This window comes from Hypanus sabinus, chromosome 10, assembly GCF_030144855.1.
Source record: "Hypanus sabinus isolate sHypSab1 chromosome 10, sHypSab1.hap1, whole genome shotgun sequence".
Lineage (NCBI taxonomy): Eukaryota > Metazoa > Chordata > Chondrichthyes > Myliobatiformes > Dasyatidae > Hypanus > Hypanus sabinus.
Window position 1 is genome coordinate 74,161,301 of NC_082715.1, and position 15,985 is coordinate 74,177,285.

Below are 15,985 nucleotides of genomic sequence, written 5' to 3' on the forward strand. Positions count from 1 at the left end.
CTTGCGACTGTCCTCTCATTGGAAACATCTGCATACCTCGGCCTCAGAGATGACCAGGTTGCAGGTTGTAGCAGTGGCTTTCCTCGGAGGCTCAGAGCTAGCGACATCGAACTGAGTGTAAAAGCGATTGAGCTCATCTGGGAGAGAGGCTGCAATGTTAGCGGCACCACTATATTTGGCTTTGAAGTCTGCGATGGTGTGCAACCCTTGCCACAAGTCACGTGTGCTATTCATTGTGAATCTTGACTCAATCTTGTCCCTGTATTGTTGTTTTGCTGCGTTGACAGCTTTGCGCAGATTGTGACTGCTTTTCTTGAACTGGCGATGTAAGCTCTATGTCACGCGGTAAGTGCTGCTGGCACGGAACTATTGATCCAGCGTTTCTGGTTTGGAAAGACCCTGACCAACTTCTGGCGGCAACATCATCGATGCACTTCTGGACGAAGCACATGACTCCATCCGTGAACTCAGCGACATCCTCATCACGGAAGACATTCCACTTGACGTCATTGAAGCAGTCCTGCAGCATGGAGACCCATTGACCAGGCCAACAGTTGATGGTTTTAACTATGGCTGCCTCTTGGTTCAGCCTCTGCCTGTACATCAGCAAAAGCAGGATCAAACAGTGATCCGATTTTCCAAAAGCAGAGTGAAGGAGAGTTTTGTAAGTGTTGTGGTAGGGAGTGTAATGATATGAAATGATAACACTGTGGAATTTAAAGTTAATGACCCTCTGCTCCTCTGATCCCCTGATGAGAAGTGGCTCATGGACCTCCGGTTTCCTGTATTTGTCAATATTGCTTTCATATTTGCTATGAAGTGGAATACAGAACATGGAACATAGAACAGCAACACTTTTAAAGCCATTAATGGTGTACTGTCTCTTTACATTTGACCTACTAGGTACACCACTTCACATTTATTTGTCTGAGCTAAACTCCATCTGGCATTCTCCACCCTTATCTGCAACTGATATATGGCCCACTGAATTCTTTGCCAGTCTTCTACACTATCCACAACTCCACCAATCTCTGGCAACAAACCCAAAATGATGGAGGAACTCAGAAGGTCAGGCAACATCCACAGAAATGAACAAGCAGTTTGAGTTTTGGGCTGAGACCCTTCTGTATCATCTGTGAAGTCACTAACCCACCCATCTACATTCTCATCCAGATCATTTATACATCTTGAACAGCAGAGGTCCCAGTACAGATCCCTGTGGAACACAACTAATCGTAGACCTTCAACTACTGGTCTCTTCGATCACCACCCTGTGTCTACTATATTGTGCCCATAAAATGTATTTGCCCCCCCTTGAAAGTTTTCATGTTTTATTGTTTTATAACACTGATTCACAGTGGACTTAATTTGGCATTTTTCAGCAGAAAAACCCTCTTGTGTCAAAGTGAAAACAAATCCCTACAAGGTGATCTAAATTAATTATAAATATAAAACACAAAATAATTAAGATAATTTGGAACTGTTTTGCTCACTGTGATTTCAAACATTCAGGCTTGGTGATGCCAGAAATGGCCAGGTATGAAAATAAAACTATTTCAGCAAGTTAGGAACTATGAAGGATTTGAAGGTATTAATAATCATCTTGAATGTTGCAATGAAAATGAAGATTTGGAGGATGCAATCATTGACAGCATTCTATAAAGGCAGCTCATTATCTGCTCCAGGTGTCTGCACTGATTTTGTTGATTTACATTTAATGAAAAGAAATTGACAGCATACTGGTACACCAAATGAATTGCCCCATCGATAATAATTCAGAACTAGTATTGTAGTAGTATTGATTGTTCCTAAATTGTTCTGTATTTCATTTAAGTACACAATTTGTTACTCAGTTAAATGATAGTTTATCTTTTTTATACCTTTTTAACTATTTCCATGAAACATGGGCTAATTGGGGCAGCTGCATTAACTGGTCTGGATGTGTCCCAGTTAATTGGAATCCACTGTATTTGGGAAGTACATGATGCAGTTCATTGTGATAGATAGTTATTTAGTAGGCTCAATTGCATTGAGCTTGTGAAGCAAGCACATCAAGTCGATGTATCATAAGAGATTTTTTAAAAGGTTTATTGCCACTAAATGGCTTCTTCCAAAACAACAGCAAATCTGCTGTGGGAAAGCATCTTTTATTCACACATATTAACAACGTTATAGAGTGAAACAGCACAGAAACCAACCCTTTTTTCCCCAACCAATTCATACTAACCGAGATGCTACATATAAACACAAGAGGTTCTGCAGATGCTAAAAATCCAGAATCACACACTCAAAATGCTGGAGGAACTCAGCAGGTCAGGCAGCATCTATGGAGAGGAATAAACTGTCAAGATTACAGGTCAAGACTCTTCATCGGGTACCTAGCTAAGCTGGTCCCATTTGTCGGTTTGGCCCATAAACTAGGCATTCCTATTCATGTATCATTCCACTAACTTTTAAAAGTTGTTAATGTACCTCTCTTAACCATTTCCTTTACCAGCTCATTCCATGTACATACCACACTTTGTGTAAAAACATTGCCCCTCAAATTCCTATTCCTATTACTTGTGACAGTATGGCACTGTAGGGGTTAGTACAACATTATTACAGCTTGGGGCACTCTGGATTTCAGAATTCAATTCTGCACCATCTGTAGGGTGTTTGTACGTTCTCCCTGTGACCATGTGCTCCAGTTTCCTCCTAAAGTCCAAAGGCATACTGGTTAGAAGGCTAATTGGTCATTGTAAATTGTCCTGTGATTAGGCTAGTGTTAAATAGGTGTGTTACTGGGTGGTGCGGCTCATTGGGCTGGAAGGGTCTATACTACGCCATTTATAAATAAAATAAAATGAAAATAAACCTCTTCCCTCTCATCTTAAAATTATGTCCTCTAGATTCCCTAATGTTGGGAAAAAGACTAAGTCTGTTCACTCTCTCTATGCCCCAAACCTTTGAACTGATGCTATTTAGTGCATGAATTGTCCACTAAAGTAAAGAGCATGCAGCCAAAAGCTTTTCACTGTATTTCAGAACGTGTGACAATAACAACCCAACACCAATACCAGTGAAGATTTTTTGAGATAGATACACAAGAGACTGCATGTGCTGGAATCTCAAGCTATGTATAAAACGTTGGAGGAACTCAGTGGATCAGGCGGCATCTACGGAGGGAAATAGAGAGATTGTAAATTGTGCCCATTGTGTGGGTGAGAGAGTGAGAGCATAGAAGCAGAATTAGGCTATTCGGCCCCTTGAGTCTGCTCCAAATTTGATCAATATCCCTTTCAAACTCATTCTCCTGCCTTTTCACCATAACCTTTGACGCCCTTACTAATCATGAACCTATCAGCCTGCACTTTAAATATACCCAGTGACTTGGCCTGTGGCAATGAATTCTCCAGATTCACCACTCTCTGGCTCAAGAAACAACTGAAATGCAGCATTATTTTTATCAGCATAAATCTTCATGTTCATGGTTGTTTTGAGTGTTATTGATGAAGATGCCACTTTCCTTTCAATGCTGGGACTCACTGGGAGTGCTTTATCGTATCATCAGCCCACTACAAAACAAGAGTCTAGACAATCTCTTCATAATTGTAGGAAACTTCAATCAGGTTATTTATTGTGATTCTTTTATTGAGTTCTTTATGCTTATTGTGTTTTTCATGCTCTATCAGATCTGGAGTAGCAATCATTTTGTTCTCATTTATACTGAAGAATAACAATCCTGAATCTTTATAGGCCATCGATGAAGCAGTCAATGACTTGGGAGGAACTACAACACAAAGCACATCAAAGGAAATGCATTCGCAAGTAGGATTTATAGACTGTTAATCACCATTAATTGCTTTATGTTTAATGCTTTTACAGTCACTGTGTATAACATTGATTATCTTTACACAGTTCCTTTATGAGCCTGGAACTCTCAGGCAGCAGTCCGAGGAACTGTACGCCACTATTGAGCAAGTACTGGAGGATCCATTGCCATCGGTAAGAGATCAAATTGAGCAAACATCTACTTAGTTTTCTCCTGTCCTCTCCTCATCAAATGTGTATGATTGTTCAACCATATCCTTCCATTTCACTCTATTCCAGCACTGCACAGGTTCCAGTCTCAGATCCCCGCCGAGACTGCTGGATTCTGAAGCCCACAAAGTACGTGAGTGATATTGCATGATATACAGAACTGAGGTAAAACTGCTGAGCTGTTGCTTTGTACTGAAACATTATTTGCAGAAGATTACAATTGGAATCAGAATCTGGTTTAATATCACTGGCATACATATGTCATAAGGTTTGCTGTTTTGCAGAGGTAGTACAGTGCAATCATAAAATCACTATATTTGCAATAGGAAGTATATATTATGTCATATATTATTTATTCATATATTTTATATATATATTAGTAATTCAAAAAGACAGCAAAAATAGTGAGATAGTGCTCATTGGTTGGTTCATAGTTCATTCAGAAATCTGATGTTGGGAGAGGAAGAAGCTATTCCTAACATGTTGAGTTTTCAGCCAACAAATCTGGCTCCTGGATGGTTTTCACTCGTTAACCTGGCTCTGTGGCTGTAGATCTACTTTTGTGAACTCTGCAGTTCATTTTCTCTGTATTATTTATTTACTTTTTACAATTGTTTGCACCAATTGTTTTTCTTTTGCCCATTGGGTGCTTAACAGACTTTGTTGTGTGGGTTCTTTTATATGGGTTCTATTGTGTTTCTTTGTTTTGTGGCTGCCTGCAAAAAGACTAACCTCAAAGTTCTATGCAGTATAAATATTTTGATAATAGAAAGCTGTCACAGACACTAACAAAGGAACGCGTGAGTAACGACGAAAGACACGCTGAATTTAAAATGAAGATAGTTTAATCGGCCCAAGAACGTGCAGTCTCTTATACAACCTAGCAAGCCAGCAAGCAAGACAAAAGATGAAATTTATACAATTTTACAAAGTCACTTGAGCCCTGAACTGCTGGTAATAGCTGAGATTTAGATTTTACAAAAGGAACCAGTCAAAAGATGAAAGCATTTCTGAATACATTGCAGAACTGCACAAACTTTCACAGTACTGTGACTTTCTGATGCATTAAGGGACAGGCTTGTATGTGGCATATATAGTCGAAGCACTCAACAAAGCTATTATCTGAAAGAGACTTAAACTTAGAATGGACATTGACCATTGTAATATCATTAGAGACTGCAGCAAAGGATGCAGCAGAACTATAGAAAAGGAGGTTAGAATGTGAAATGCACAAAATGGCCCTGAATGGTGCAAAAAGCCATTGATGTTATCAATGTGGCAAATCTGCCCATGATGCAGATGATTGTTAGTTCAAAGAAAAAGTCACACGTGTATTGAAAAGTGGAGAGCCAGCAATTTTTTGGATATGAATGGCAGAGAAAACTAGACTGGCACCCAATCAAAGCTCTCAGCATGACATCAACAGGCAATGGCAGCCCAAATGGTAGCACACTCATCAGAGACTGGCACAGCAGCTTAATAATAATGAGAAGGTGTTTGAGAAGGGGTCTGGTAACCTCAAAGGTACGAGGCTAGAATCGAACTGGAAGAAACAGCAAAACCAAGATACCATGAAGTGTGTCCAGTGCTTTACTCACTACATCCTAAAATGAATGCTAAACTTCAGAGCTTGGAGGCATCTGGAATTCTCTCCAAGGTTGAGTGGAGTGATTGGGCCATGCTACAGTGCTGCAACCATTGGATGCACTGTTACATACAGGAGTAAAGTGTGAATGGTCAGAAAGATGTGGAAAAGCATTCAAGGAAACAGGAAGATAATGTCCAATGAACTGCTTACCCACTATAACCCCTCCCTGCCCATCAGACTGGTGTGCGATGCATCCCCTTACAGCATTGGAGTCACACGTTATGAAAGATCAATCTGAATGCCTGATTACATTTGCTTCAAGATCACTGACAAGCACAGAATGCAACAACTCAAAGATCGACTGAGAAGCCCTTAGTCTTCTATGCGGAATAAAGAAGTTCCACCACTACTTCTACGGACAAAAGTTTATGCTAGTGACAGATCACCAGCCCCTTGTGTCCATTTTCAATCCCAGGAAGGGAATTCCGGTGATGACTGCTACCCAGTTACAATGTTGTGCACTATTCCTAGAATCCCATTCTTATGACATAGAGTTCAAGTGTACCAAACAACAAAGCAATGCTGATGGATTGTCACATCTTTCGCTACTTGCAACTGAAGAAAAAGTTCTTTTTTCTCTGACCAAGCAGAGTGTTCCACACTGCATTGGTGGACCAGTTGCTAGTAGCAAATTCCAAAATACAAAGCGAAACAAGGAATGACCTTTGTCAAAAGGCTGTGAAATCACCACATAAGGATGGCCAGCTCACTGTAACCCCATGTTTCCAGAGTTTTCAGTGAGATGAGACCAACTGTCAGTATGTCAAAGAACGCTGATCTGTGGATCTCATGTTGTGGTTCCCTCAAAACTGTGCACCAGGGTGTTAGAAAATCAGCATGAAGGACACTTGGGTACAGTTAAGATGAAGAGGCTTGTCTGGAGCTATGTGTGGTGGCCGGGAATAGAAAAACAAATTGAAAACTTGGTCAAAAGCTGTTCCGGATGCCAAGAGGTTCAAAATGCACCCCATGTTACACATGTGGGAGTGGCCATCGTCACAATGGCAAACAGTGCATATCGATTTTGCTGGGCCATTCATGGACTCCAAGTTTCTGATCGCTGTGGATGTTATACCAATGAAATCAACCAGCTCAGCAAAGACTGTCTCCGCTCTGAGGTCTATCTTCATCAGAAACAATTACCTGAACAAATTGAGAGTGACAACAGACCACAATACACTTCAGAAGAATTCCATCCGTTTATGAAGAAAAATGGTCTCAGACATTTCAAGCCAGCTCCTCATCACCCGGCAACAAATGAGTAACCCAGGTTAATTAAACCCAAAGTTGTAATGTTAGAAAGCTCCACTTACAGAGGGATGAAAATGTGAGCTACCATTTAAAAAAAAAGAACTTGAAAAAGACGCTATGCGAGGAAGAGTTGTGGCTGGACACAGGACAAACAAGGAGAGAAACACAGCAATGGTAAGAAGCTGAAGACATGAACTGTTAAGAGTGGAATTAGTAGTGAGTATCTCTATCCTACTAACTTGAAATCCTCAGGGTGAAACCCCTGGAGGAGAGACAGTAGTGATAAAGGATTTATTGAAGCTACAGCTATAACATGTAGCTATAATGAAACAATATCGGCAGAAACCTGTGTCTAAAATACCTACCGTGTAGTTTTGAACTAGTTCTGCAAAATCATACCAAGGGATTTGGTCAAGTTTTTGTACAAGTTTATGAATTGACTTTCTGTGGATGATCAACTATTTCATTCCAATGAACCAATAAACATGATGGGGAGCCACCCAAGGTGAAGAACCAATGCGGGAACGAAATGTGTAATGGCACAGAAGATTTAATACAGTTGGAAGTATAAGTATTTTCATTCAAAGAATCCAAATTTCTGCAAGAACTGATTATTTTTGCAAAGATTTTGATAAGTTACTGAATGAGATTTACTTTGTTTAAGAGTTGTGATGTTGGAGAATTTTTGTGAAAGGTTTAAAATTGTGTCGATATATTTTTTGAATTTGAATTTAAACTTGCCTGGAACTGAAACTGAAGTTAACTATTGTGTGGCCTCCATCGGTCATGGTCGACCACGGGTATGTGCCTCTGGTAGTCACTGAGGCAAAGCTGGAGTGGCCTCTCCAGGGCACAAGCCAGGGCAGAGTTGATGTGGAGATCTGTCTGTTGCCCATGCAGTGGGACCCCCCACCCCCATGCTGATGACAGGTCCAAAGGAACGACGAAAGTTGATACAGTTTGGTGCCAACAGCATCACAAGAGTTGCCGTGCCGGTGCTGGGTACAGCAGTCAGCCGCCTTTTGGACTCTGACTCCGGATTTTTCCTCGGGCTTTACTCCCAAAGCCTTTCCCGTGAGCGGGTATAACCGCAAGGCAGTGGAGGTTTGTAATCGGAGTTTTCCCTCTCCTAGATGAGCTACCATCCATGGTTAACGAGCCCCATCTGCCCAGAGCAACTGATTTTAAGGCGCTAGTTGCTCGCCTTTGCCCCTTCTCCTGTCAGTGAGAACAGCTCCATCTGGCATAAGAACTATTCCACACGTGAAGGCCAGGAATTGGACTTGGTTGTCAGAGGCTGTTTGAAACACACGCCATGAAGAGCATTTTTTTAGCAGTGGTAGCTCGTCCCCACTACCACCCTTCGGCTATGACTACCTTTGGAGCCAAGTTAACTATAATGCTTGAGAACAGGAATTATATTTGGTTTTCTAACTAACTAGGGATAAGTAAAAAGGAAAGTTTAGTCTATAAACTTTTAAACAGGGTATAACACTAGATCTAATTATTTAGAGAAATTGGAGTGACAAAGGTTATTCTAATGAATATCATGAATTCTAACTAAACAGGAATTTGGCTTTTGTTGATAGCTGAGATTTGGAACCTGAACAGAATGTTTGATTTTTTAATTGTTCTTACTCATGTGAATATTTTGTATATGATGTTTATTTTTCTTTTAAATAAAACCTTATTTCCAGAAGTGTGTGGTTTCTATTCACTGCCTCCTTCTGTTACCTGGATTCTTCTGATGGCTGACTAGCCCCTAGTGTAGTTTGATTTTCTCAAAGAGTGCAGTGACTAGTCACATGTGACAAGGCCAGTGCTACACAGGTGTTATGAATGGGTTAGTTGAAAGGTTTATCCAATCCTTCAGTAAGGCCATTAAAGCAGTGGACAGCGAAGGCTTTTCTCTACAGCACAAGGTGGACAACTTCCTTTTTGTGTGTCAGAGCTCTGTTCCTGCAATGACAAGCCAAATACCTGCAATGCTGTTCATGAGCAGGAATCTGAGATCTCGCATAGACCTCATGAGGGAAGTACAAAATAAACAGTTCAGTCATTTGCCAAATGAAGCAGCAAGGAGCTTCGAGGTTGGACAGGATGATTACCAAGAAAGCAAGCGGACAGCCGGTAGGATAGCTTCATTAAATGTACGACTGATGGATGTTGGAGATCAGACATGGGGATGTCATGTGGACCAGATACTGGATACTCAACTGAAGAACACACCTGAATCACTTACATCCAACAAGATGGATGTATTACAGTCACTGTACTTACCTCTCAGTGATGATGTCACTGACAGCAGCTTGACACTGGAATCTGAAAACATTGTCTTAGGCAAGACACCTACCAAACCTGATGCCACTCTACAGGTCCAGTTATCGTTGACAAGACACTTGCCAAACCTCATGCCACTCCAGAGGCACTATCCTGAAAGAAACAGTGTCACTCAAAAGACTGAACATTTAGAACTGTGAAGTTATTGTGACTGTGACTGTTATTGTGAAAGCGTGTTTATTTAGAATATGGTTTGTGAAAGGGAAATTGAAGTTTTTGTTACGTATGCAGTTTTATGTTGCATTAATCTAAAGGGGCAGGTGTAATGTATGGGTCTATTTCTTTTAGAGCAATGATCCTCTTATTAGCACCATGTATTGATCTGTTGTCTACACATGTGTATAGCTTTGTCTCTCTTGTTGCAATGAGACTACAGCTGTTAAAACCTTCACTCCTGTGATTGAATCGATATTTATTTGTGCACCGACAACACAGGGCAAGAAAGAATCTGCGCTCAGCTGATAAAATCCCAGAATTATAACAAGTTACAAATAACTTGTACTCATACATTATGAAGACTCCTGAGAGGCTGGTCCTGGCTCACCTCTGACCTCTGGTCAGATCTGCCCTTGATCCCCTGCAGTTTCCTAGCAGGAGTATGTTGGAGTTGATGTTGCTGCCATCTACCTACTGAACAGAGCCTGCTCCCATTTAGATCAGCATGGCAGCAGTATGAGGGTCATGTTTTTTGATTTCTCAAGTGCTTTCAATACCATACAGCCCTCATTGCTGGGGGGAAAGCTCCATTCAAAGCAGGTTGGTACTTCCATTGTATCCAGGATAATGAACTACCTGACTGACAAACCACAGTTTGTGTGGTTTCAGAGCTGCGTGTCAGACATGGCTATAAGCAACACTGGGGTCTCACAGGTGACTGTACTAGCTCCCTTTCTGTTTACCCTGTATACCTCGGACTTTAGATACAACACTGAGTTTTGTCATCTGCAAAAATTCTCTGATGACACAGCAGTAGTTGGGTGTATAAATGGAGAATGGGAGGATGAATATAGGGCTTTGTCAAATGGTTCAGACTGAATCATCTGCAGCTCAATATCAGTAAGACAAATGAGATGGTGATGGACTTTAGAAAGACTAAGCCTGCAGTGTTCCCTGTTACTATTGATGGTGAGGATGTGGATGTGGTGAGGACCTACAAGTACCTGGGTTGCACCTGGATGTCAAACTTGAGTGGAGCACCAACACAGGCTGTGTACAAGAACGGCCAGAGTTGTGTCTACTTGCTGAGGAGACTGACGTCCTTTGGAGTCTGCAGGCCTTTTCTTCACATGTTCTACCAGTCTGTTGGCACCAGTACAATCTTCTATGCGGTGGTGTGGTGGGGCAACGGCACCAACACAGGTGATGCCAACAGGCTCAATAAACTGATTAGAAAGGCTGGCTCTGTTATAGGAGTCAAACTGGACACACTGGAGGCTGTGGTAGAATAAAGGTCCCGACAGAAAATCCTGGAAATCCTGGAAAATGCTTCTCACCCTCTGCACGCCATCTTGGCTGGACAGTGGAGCACTTTGTAATAGAGTGAGACAACTGCGCTGCTCCAAAGAGCACTATATTAGGTCATTCTTACCCTTGGCTGTTAGGCTCTATAATGAGCCAACCTGTAGCTGGCGAAGTGATAACTGCCCCGCCCCTCCTGTTAGACTGTTAGTGGTAGCCCATTTTCTATTCTCTCTACTTCGTTTCCAAAATTTGTATCTGTGTACTTGTAATGCTACTGTGACACTTTGCTTTCCTTTGTGATCAATAAAGTATCTACCTATCTATCTATTTATCCATCTATCTATCTATCTATCTATCTACCTCTGACCATTTAGATAAGGTATAAACACCCAAGGATACTTAATTGGACAACTGCAAAGTCTTGGAGAATTATTTGGAAGTATCCAAGGACAATTTCAAGTGTAAGCTAGAGAAGACCTAACAATAACTGTAACAATAACAATAACAGATAAAAAACCTGAAGCACAACAATCCAGGTAATTAAAATAAATAAAATGCAGAGAATACAAAAGAAACACACCAGCAAAAAACTCAGAGCCCTCAGAGTACTCTACAGATGAGCCAAGGTCATGACAGGGCATGTCCTGGGTGAGGGGGATCGTTAACAATGGATGCCGGCTTTTTGAGGCATCGCATTTTGAAGATGTCCTCAATGCTGAAGAGGCTGACTGAGCTTGAAGCTTTTTCGAATCCTGTGCCTTGGCTCCTCCATACCAGTCAGTGATGCAACCATTTACTATGCTCCCCACGTTACATCTGTAGAATTCTGAGTCTTTGGTGACATACTAGATCACCTCATGCCTCCTTCATAATTGCATCAATATGTTGGACCCAAGATAGATCTTCAGAGATGCTAACACCCTGGAACTGCTCATCCTTTCCACTGCTGATCCCCTGATGAGAACTGCTGTACGTTCCCTCGACTTTCCCTTCCTGAAATATACATTGATAGCAAGGTTGTTGTTGTGATACCACTCGACCAACTGAACTGTCTCACTCTTGCACACTTTCTTGTCACCATTGGAGATTCTGCCTATAACAATTGTGTATTTGGCAAATTTATCGATGTTTGAGTTGTGCCTAGCCACACAGCCATGGGCGTAGAGAGAAGAACAAAATGCTGAGGGAACTCAGTAAGTCAGGCGGCATCTATGGAACTGAATAACCAATCAATGTTCCGGGTTGAGGCCCTTCATCAGGCTGTCACCTATTTATTCCCCTCCATAGATGCTGCCTGATTTGCTGAGTTCCTCCAACATTGTGTGTGTGTTGATCAGGATTTTCAGCATCTGTAGAACCTCTTGTGTGTACTCCACTATCCACTTCAGCCATGAAGTAATTCTTGAATACCTTTTCCTTTCCAGCCTATCAGTCCCATACCAAAGACAGCTGGAAGAGAAACCAAATATGTGAGTTTTTTTTTTGTATGGGGTGTATGCTGTGAGCAGACAAATTTTGTGTCATTCAGGATATTTATTCTTCCAAAGCAAACCAGCACCAATCCTATTTTATTAATTCATTAATTTATTAGGAGATACAACACAGAACAGGCCCTTCCAGCCAAAGAGTGACACTGCCCAGCAACCCACCTATTTAACCCTAGCCTAATCACAGGACAATTTACAATGACCAATTAACCTACCAACTGGTATGTCTTAGGACTGTGAAAGGAAATAGGAGCACCTGGAGGAAGGCCAAGTGCTCACAGGAAGGATGTAAAGTTTATTCCAGAGGATGCCGGAAATGAACTCTGAACTTTGATACCCTGAGCCTAATGCATCTCCAAATACTTATTCTTCGCACATTCTCCTCAAGTACAGTACTCAGTGTTATGACTCAGTGCATGAAGTATAAGAAATAAGGTGGATGATTTTGTTGTACTATTATAGATTGTCAGGTATGATGTTGTGGCCATCACTGAATCATGGCTGAAGGATGGTTGTAGTTGGGAGCTGAATATCCAAGGTTACACATTGTTTCGGAGGGATAGGAAGGTAGGCAGAGGGGGTGACATGGCTCTGTTGGTAAAAAATGGCATCAAATCAGTAGAAGATGTACCATAGGATCAGAAGATGTTGAATCCTTGTGGGTTGAGTTAAGAAATGGCAAGGGTAAAAGGACCCTGATGGCAGTTATTTACAGGCCCCCCAACAGTAACTGGGATGTAGACCATAGATTACAACAGGAAATAGAAAAGACATGTCAAAAGGGCAATATTATGATAGTCATAGGAGATTTTAACATGCAGGTTGATTTGGAAAATCAGGTTAGTATTGGATCTCAAGAGAGTGAGTTTGTTGAATGCCTACAAGATGGCTTTTTAGAAGAGTTTGTTGTTGAGCCTACTAGGGCATTAGCAATCCTGGATTTGGTGTCATATGAACCAGATATGATTAGGAGCTTAAGGTAAAAGAACCCCAAGGAGACAGTGATCACAATAAGATTGAGTTCAACTTGAAGTTTGATAGGGAGAAAGTAAAGTCTGACATAGTAGTAATTCAGTGGAGTAAAGGAAATTACAGTGGTATGAGGATTTTTTTTGGCCAAAGTAAGTTGGAGGGGGATGCTAGCAGAGATGACAGCAGAGCAGCAATGCTGTGAGTTTCTGGGAAAAAGTGAGGAAGGCAAAATAGTATAATCATGGCTGACAAGGGCAGTCTAAGTCAATGTAAAAACAAAAGAGAGGACATGTAATAAAATAAAAATTAGCAGAAAGATAGAGGATTGGGAAGCTTTCAAAAAGCTACAGAGAGCAACTAAAAGGGTCATCAGAAGAGATGAAATATGAAAGCAAGCTAGCAAACAATATCAAAGTGGATAGTAAACGTTTTTTCAAGTATGTGAAACATAAAAGAAAGATGAGAGTGGATATCGGACTGCTAGAAACAGTAATGGGGGACAAGGGGACAGCAAATCAAGTATTTTGTATCAGTGTTCACTGTGAAAGACACTAGCAGTGTGCCAGAAGTTGAAGGGTGTGAGGGAAGAGAAATGAGCACAGTTACTATTAAAAAAGAGAAGTTGCTCAGAAAGTTGAAAGAGGTAAGGGTACATAAGTCACCCAGACCCTAGGGTATGAAAGAGGTAGCGATAGACAGCCATTAGTAATGATTTACCTGATGAAATAGATGGCTTTGTTGTCAAATTTGCAGATGATTCAAAGACTGGTGGAGGGGCAGGTAGTGTTCAGGAAACAAGTAGACTGCAGAAGGACTTAGGAGAATGGGCAAGAAAGTGGCAAATGAAATATAATGTTGGAAAATGCATTGTCATGCACTTTGGTAGTGGAAATAAATGCGCAGACTGTTTTCTAAACAAGGAGAAAATCCTGAAATCTGAGATGCAAAGGGACTTGTAAGTCCTTGTGCAGAACACCCTAAAGGTTAACTTGCAGCTTGAGTCAGTGGTGAGGAAGGCAAATGCAATGGTAGCATTCATTTCAAGAGGTCTAGAATACAAGAGCAGGAATGTGATGCTGAGGCTTTATAAGTCACTGGTGAGGCTTCACCTTGAGTATTGTGAACAGTTTTGGGCTTCCTCATCTTAGAAAAGATGTGCTGGCATTGGAGAAGGTCAAGAGGAGGTTCACAAGGATGATTCTGGGAATGAATGGTATATCATACAAGGAACGTTTGATGGTTCTGGGCCTGTACTCACAGAAATTTAGGAGAATGAGAAGGGATATCATTGAAATGTTTTGAATGTTGAAAGGCCTAGACACAGTAGATATGGAAAGGATGTTTCCTATGGTGGGGGAGTCTAGGACAAGAGGGCACATACTCAGGATAGAGGGGTGTCCATTTAAAACTGGGATGTGGAGAAATTTCTTTAGCCAGGGGGTGATGAATTTGTGGAATTTGGTACGACAGGCATTTGTGTAGGCCAGGTCGTTGAGTGTATTTAAGGCAGAGCTTAATAGGTTCTTGATTGGGCAAGGTTACAGGGAGAAGCCCAGGGACCGGGGCTGAGGAGGGGAAGAAAGGATCAGCAGTGATGGAAGGTGGAACAGGCTCGATGGACCAAATGGCTCCTATGTCTTATGGCCTTATAAACAGACCGCCCCTCTCTCATGCACACATGGATTCTATCTCTTAATTACATACTTGGGGCAATTAACAGCATCCAATTAATCTGCAAACCCGCATGTCTTTGGGATGTGGACGGGGGAGGTGGAGCACCTCAAGGAAACCAACACAACCACAGGCAGAATGTGCAGTGTCCTTGTATGATAGGATGGACTCTCATTTTACCTTACTCTACCTGTATGATTTGATTATGTATAAACAGTTTGGAAGACCAAATTTTCACTGTATTTGGTACGTGTGACAATAATAAACCAAAACGCCATGGTGGTGGAGCAATTAGTAAAACACTGTTGTACTAATTCCCCAAATTCCAGTTGGGGCACTGGAATTTGGAGTTCAATTCCAGCACCATTTGTAAGGAGCTTGTCTGGTTATTCCGAAGCATATGTGGGTTTCCTCCATGTTCTCTCTTTTCTGCCTATAGTTCAAAGGTTAATTTATTATCAAAGGATACAACTCTGATATTCTTCTTCTCCTGATTCCCACAAAACCAAGAATAAAAAGAATGGGAGCATGATCATCAACCCCCAAATTCCTCCTCCATGCACACAAAAGAACAGGGAAGATAAGGTGAAAAACACACGAAGTAAAAAATTATAAGACTGCAAAAAAGTCTGTAGTCCAAGTCCATATCTAAAATGCAGAAAACCTGGGTAACGTTGTCTGGGCACAGTGGCAGGCCTTTTCCTCTCCAGCAGTAGAGTGATCCCACAAGCGATCAAAAGGCAGGCATCCGGCGCCCACCTTCCCCATTCACCTCAATGTTTCAGTCTCTCTCGTTGATTTAACCAGCAAACAATGGAAGTTTTAATTGGCAAAATCGAGTTCAACATTGGTTCATTCACCGTCCCGCAGTCTTCTCACCAAAGGTTCACACACGCTGCCTCTGCCTCCTGAAATCCTCTCGGAGACCGTGGAGCGCTGAATCAGCCAAACTATCTCCAAGCTGTAAATCAGGTTGTAACAGTTCAGTTAGTAGGTTAATTGGTCATTGTAAATTGTCTTATGATTAGGCTTGGGTTAAATCAGTGTGTTGCTGGGTGGTGTGTCTTGCTGGGCTGGAAGGGTCTGTTCTGCACTGTCTCTCTAAATAAAATAAAATTAAATGAAAACAAAA

General features: G+C 41.5%; 1 protein-coding gene across 11 annotated transcripts in view; it reads left to right on the plus strand.

Moving 5' to 3' along the window:
* mlip (muscular LMNA-interacting protein) overlaps positions 1 to 15,985 on the plus strand; it is a 102,176-nt gene that overhangs the window by 58,292 nt on the left and 27,899 nt on the right. For 10 of the 11 annotated variants that reach the window (XR_009514357.1, XM_059982077.1, XM_059982078.1 and 7 more), the window contains 4 exons: positions 3,739 to 3,810; positions 3,901 to 3,987; positions 4,093 to 4,152; positions 12,148 to 12,192. Coding sequence is in view for 10 of the 11 variants with exons in the window: in XM_059982077.1 (XP_059838060.1) it covers positions 3,739 to 3,810; positions 3,901 to 3,987; positions 4,093 to 4,152; positions 12,148 to 12,192 (264 nt within the window). In the remaining variant the exon portion in view is untranslated. The remainder of the gene's footprint in view (positions 1 to 3,738; positions 3,811 to 3,900; positions 3,988 to 4,092; positions 4,153 to 12,147; positions 12,193 to 15,985) is intronic. The other variant, XM_059982073.1, reaches the window with a different exon arrangement.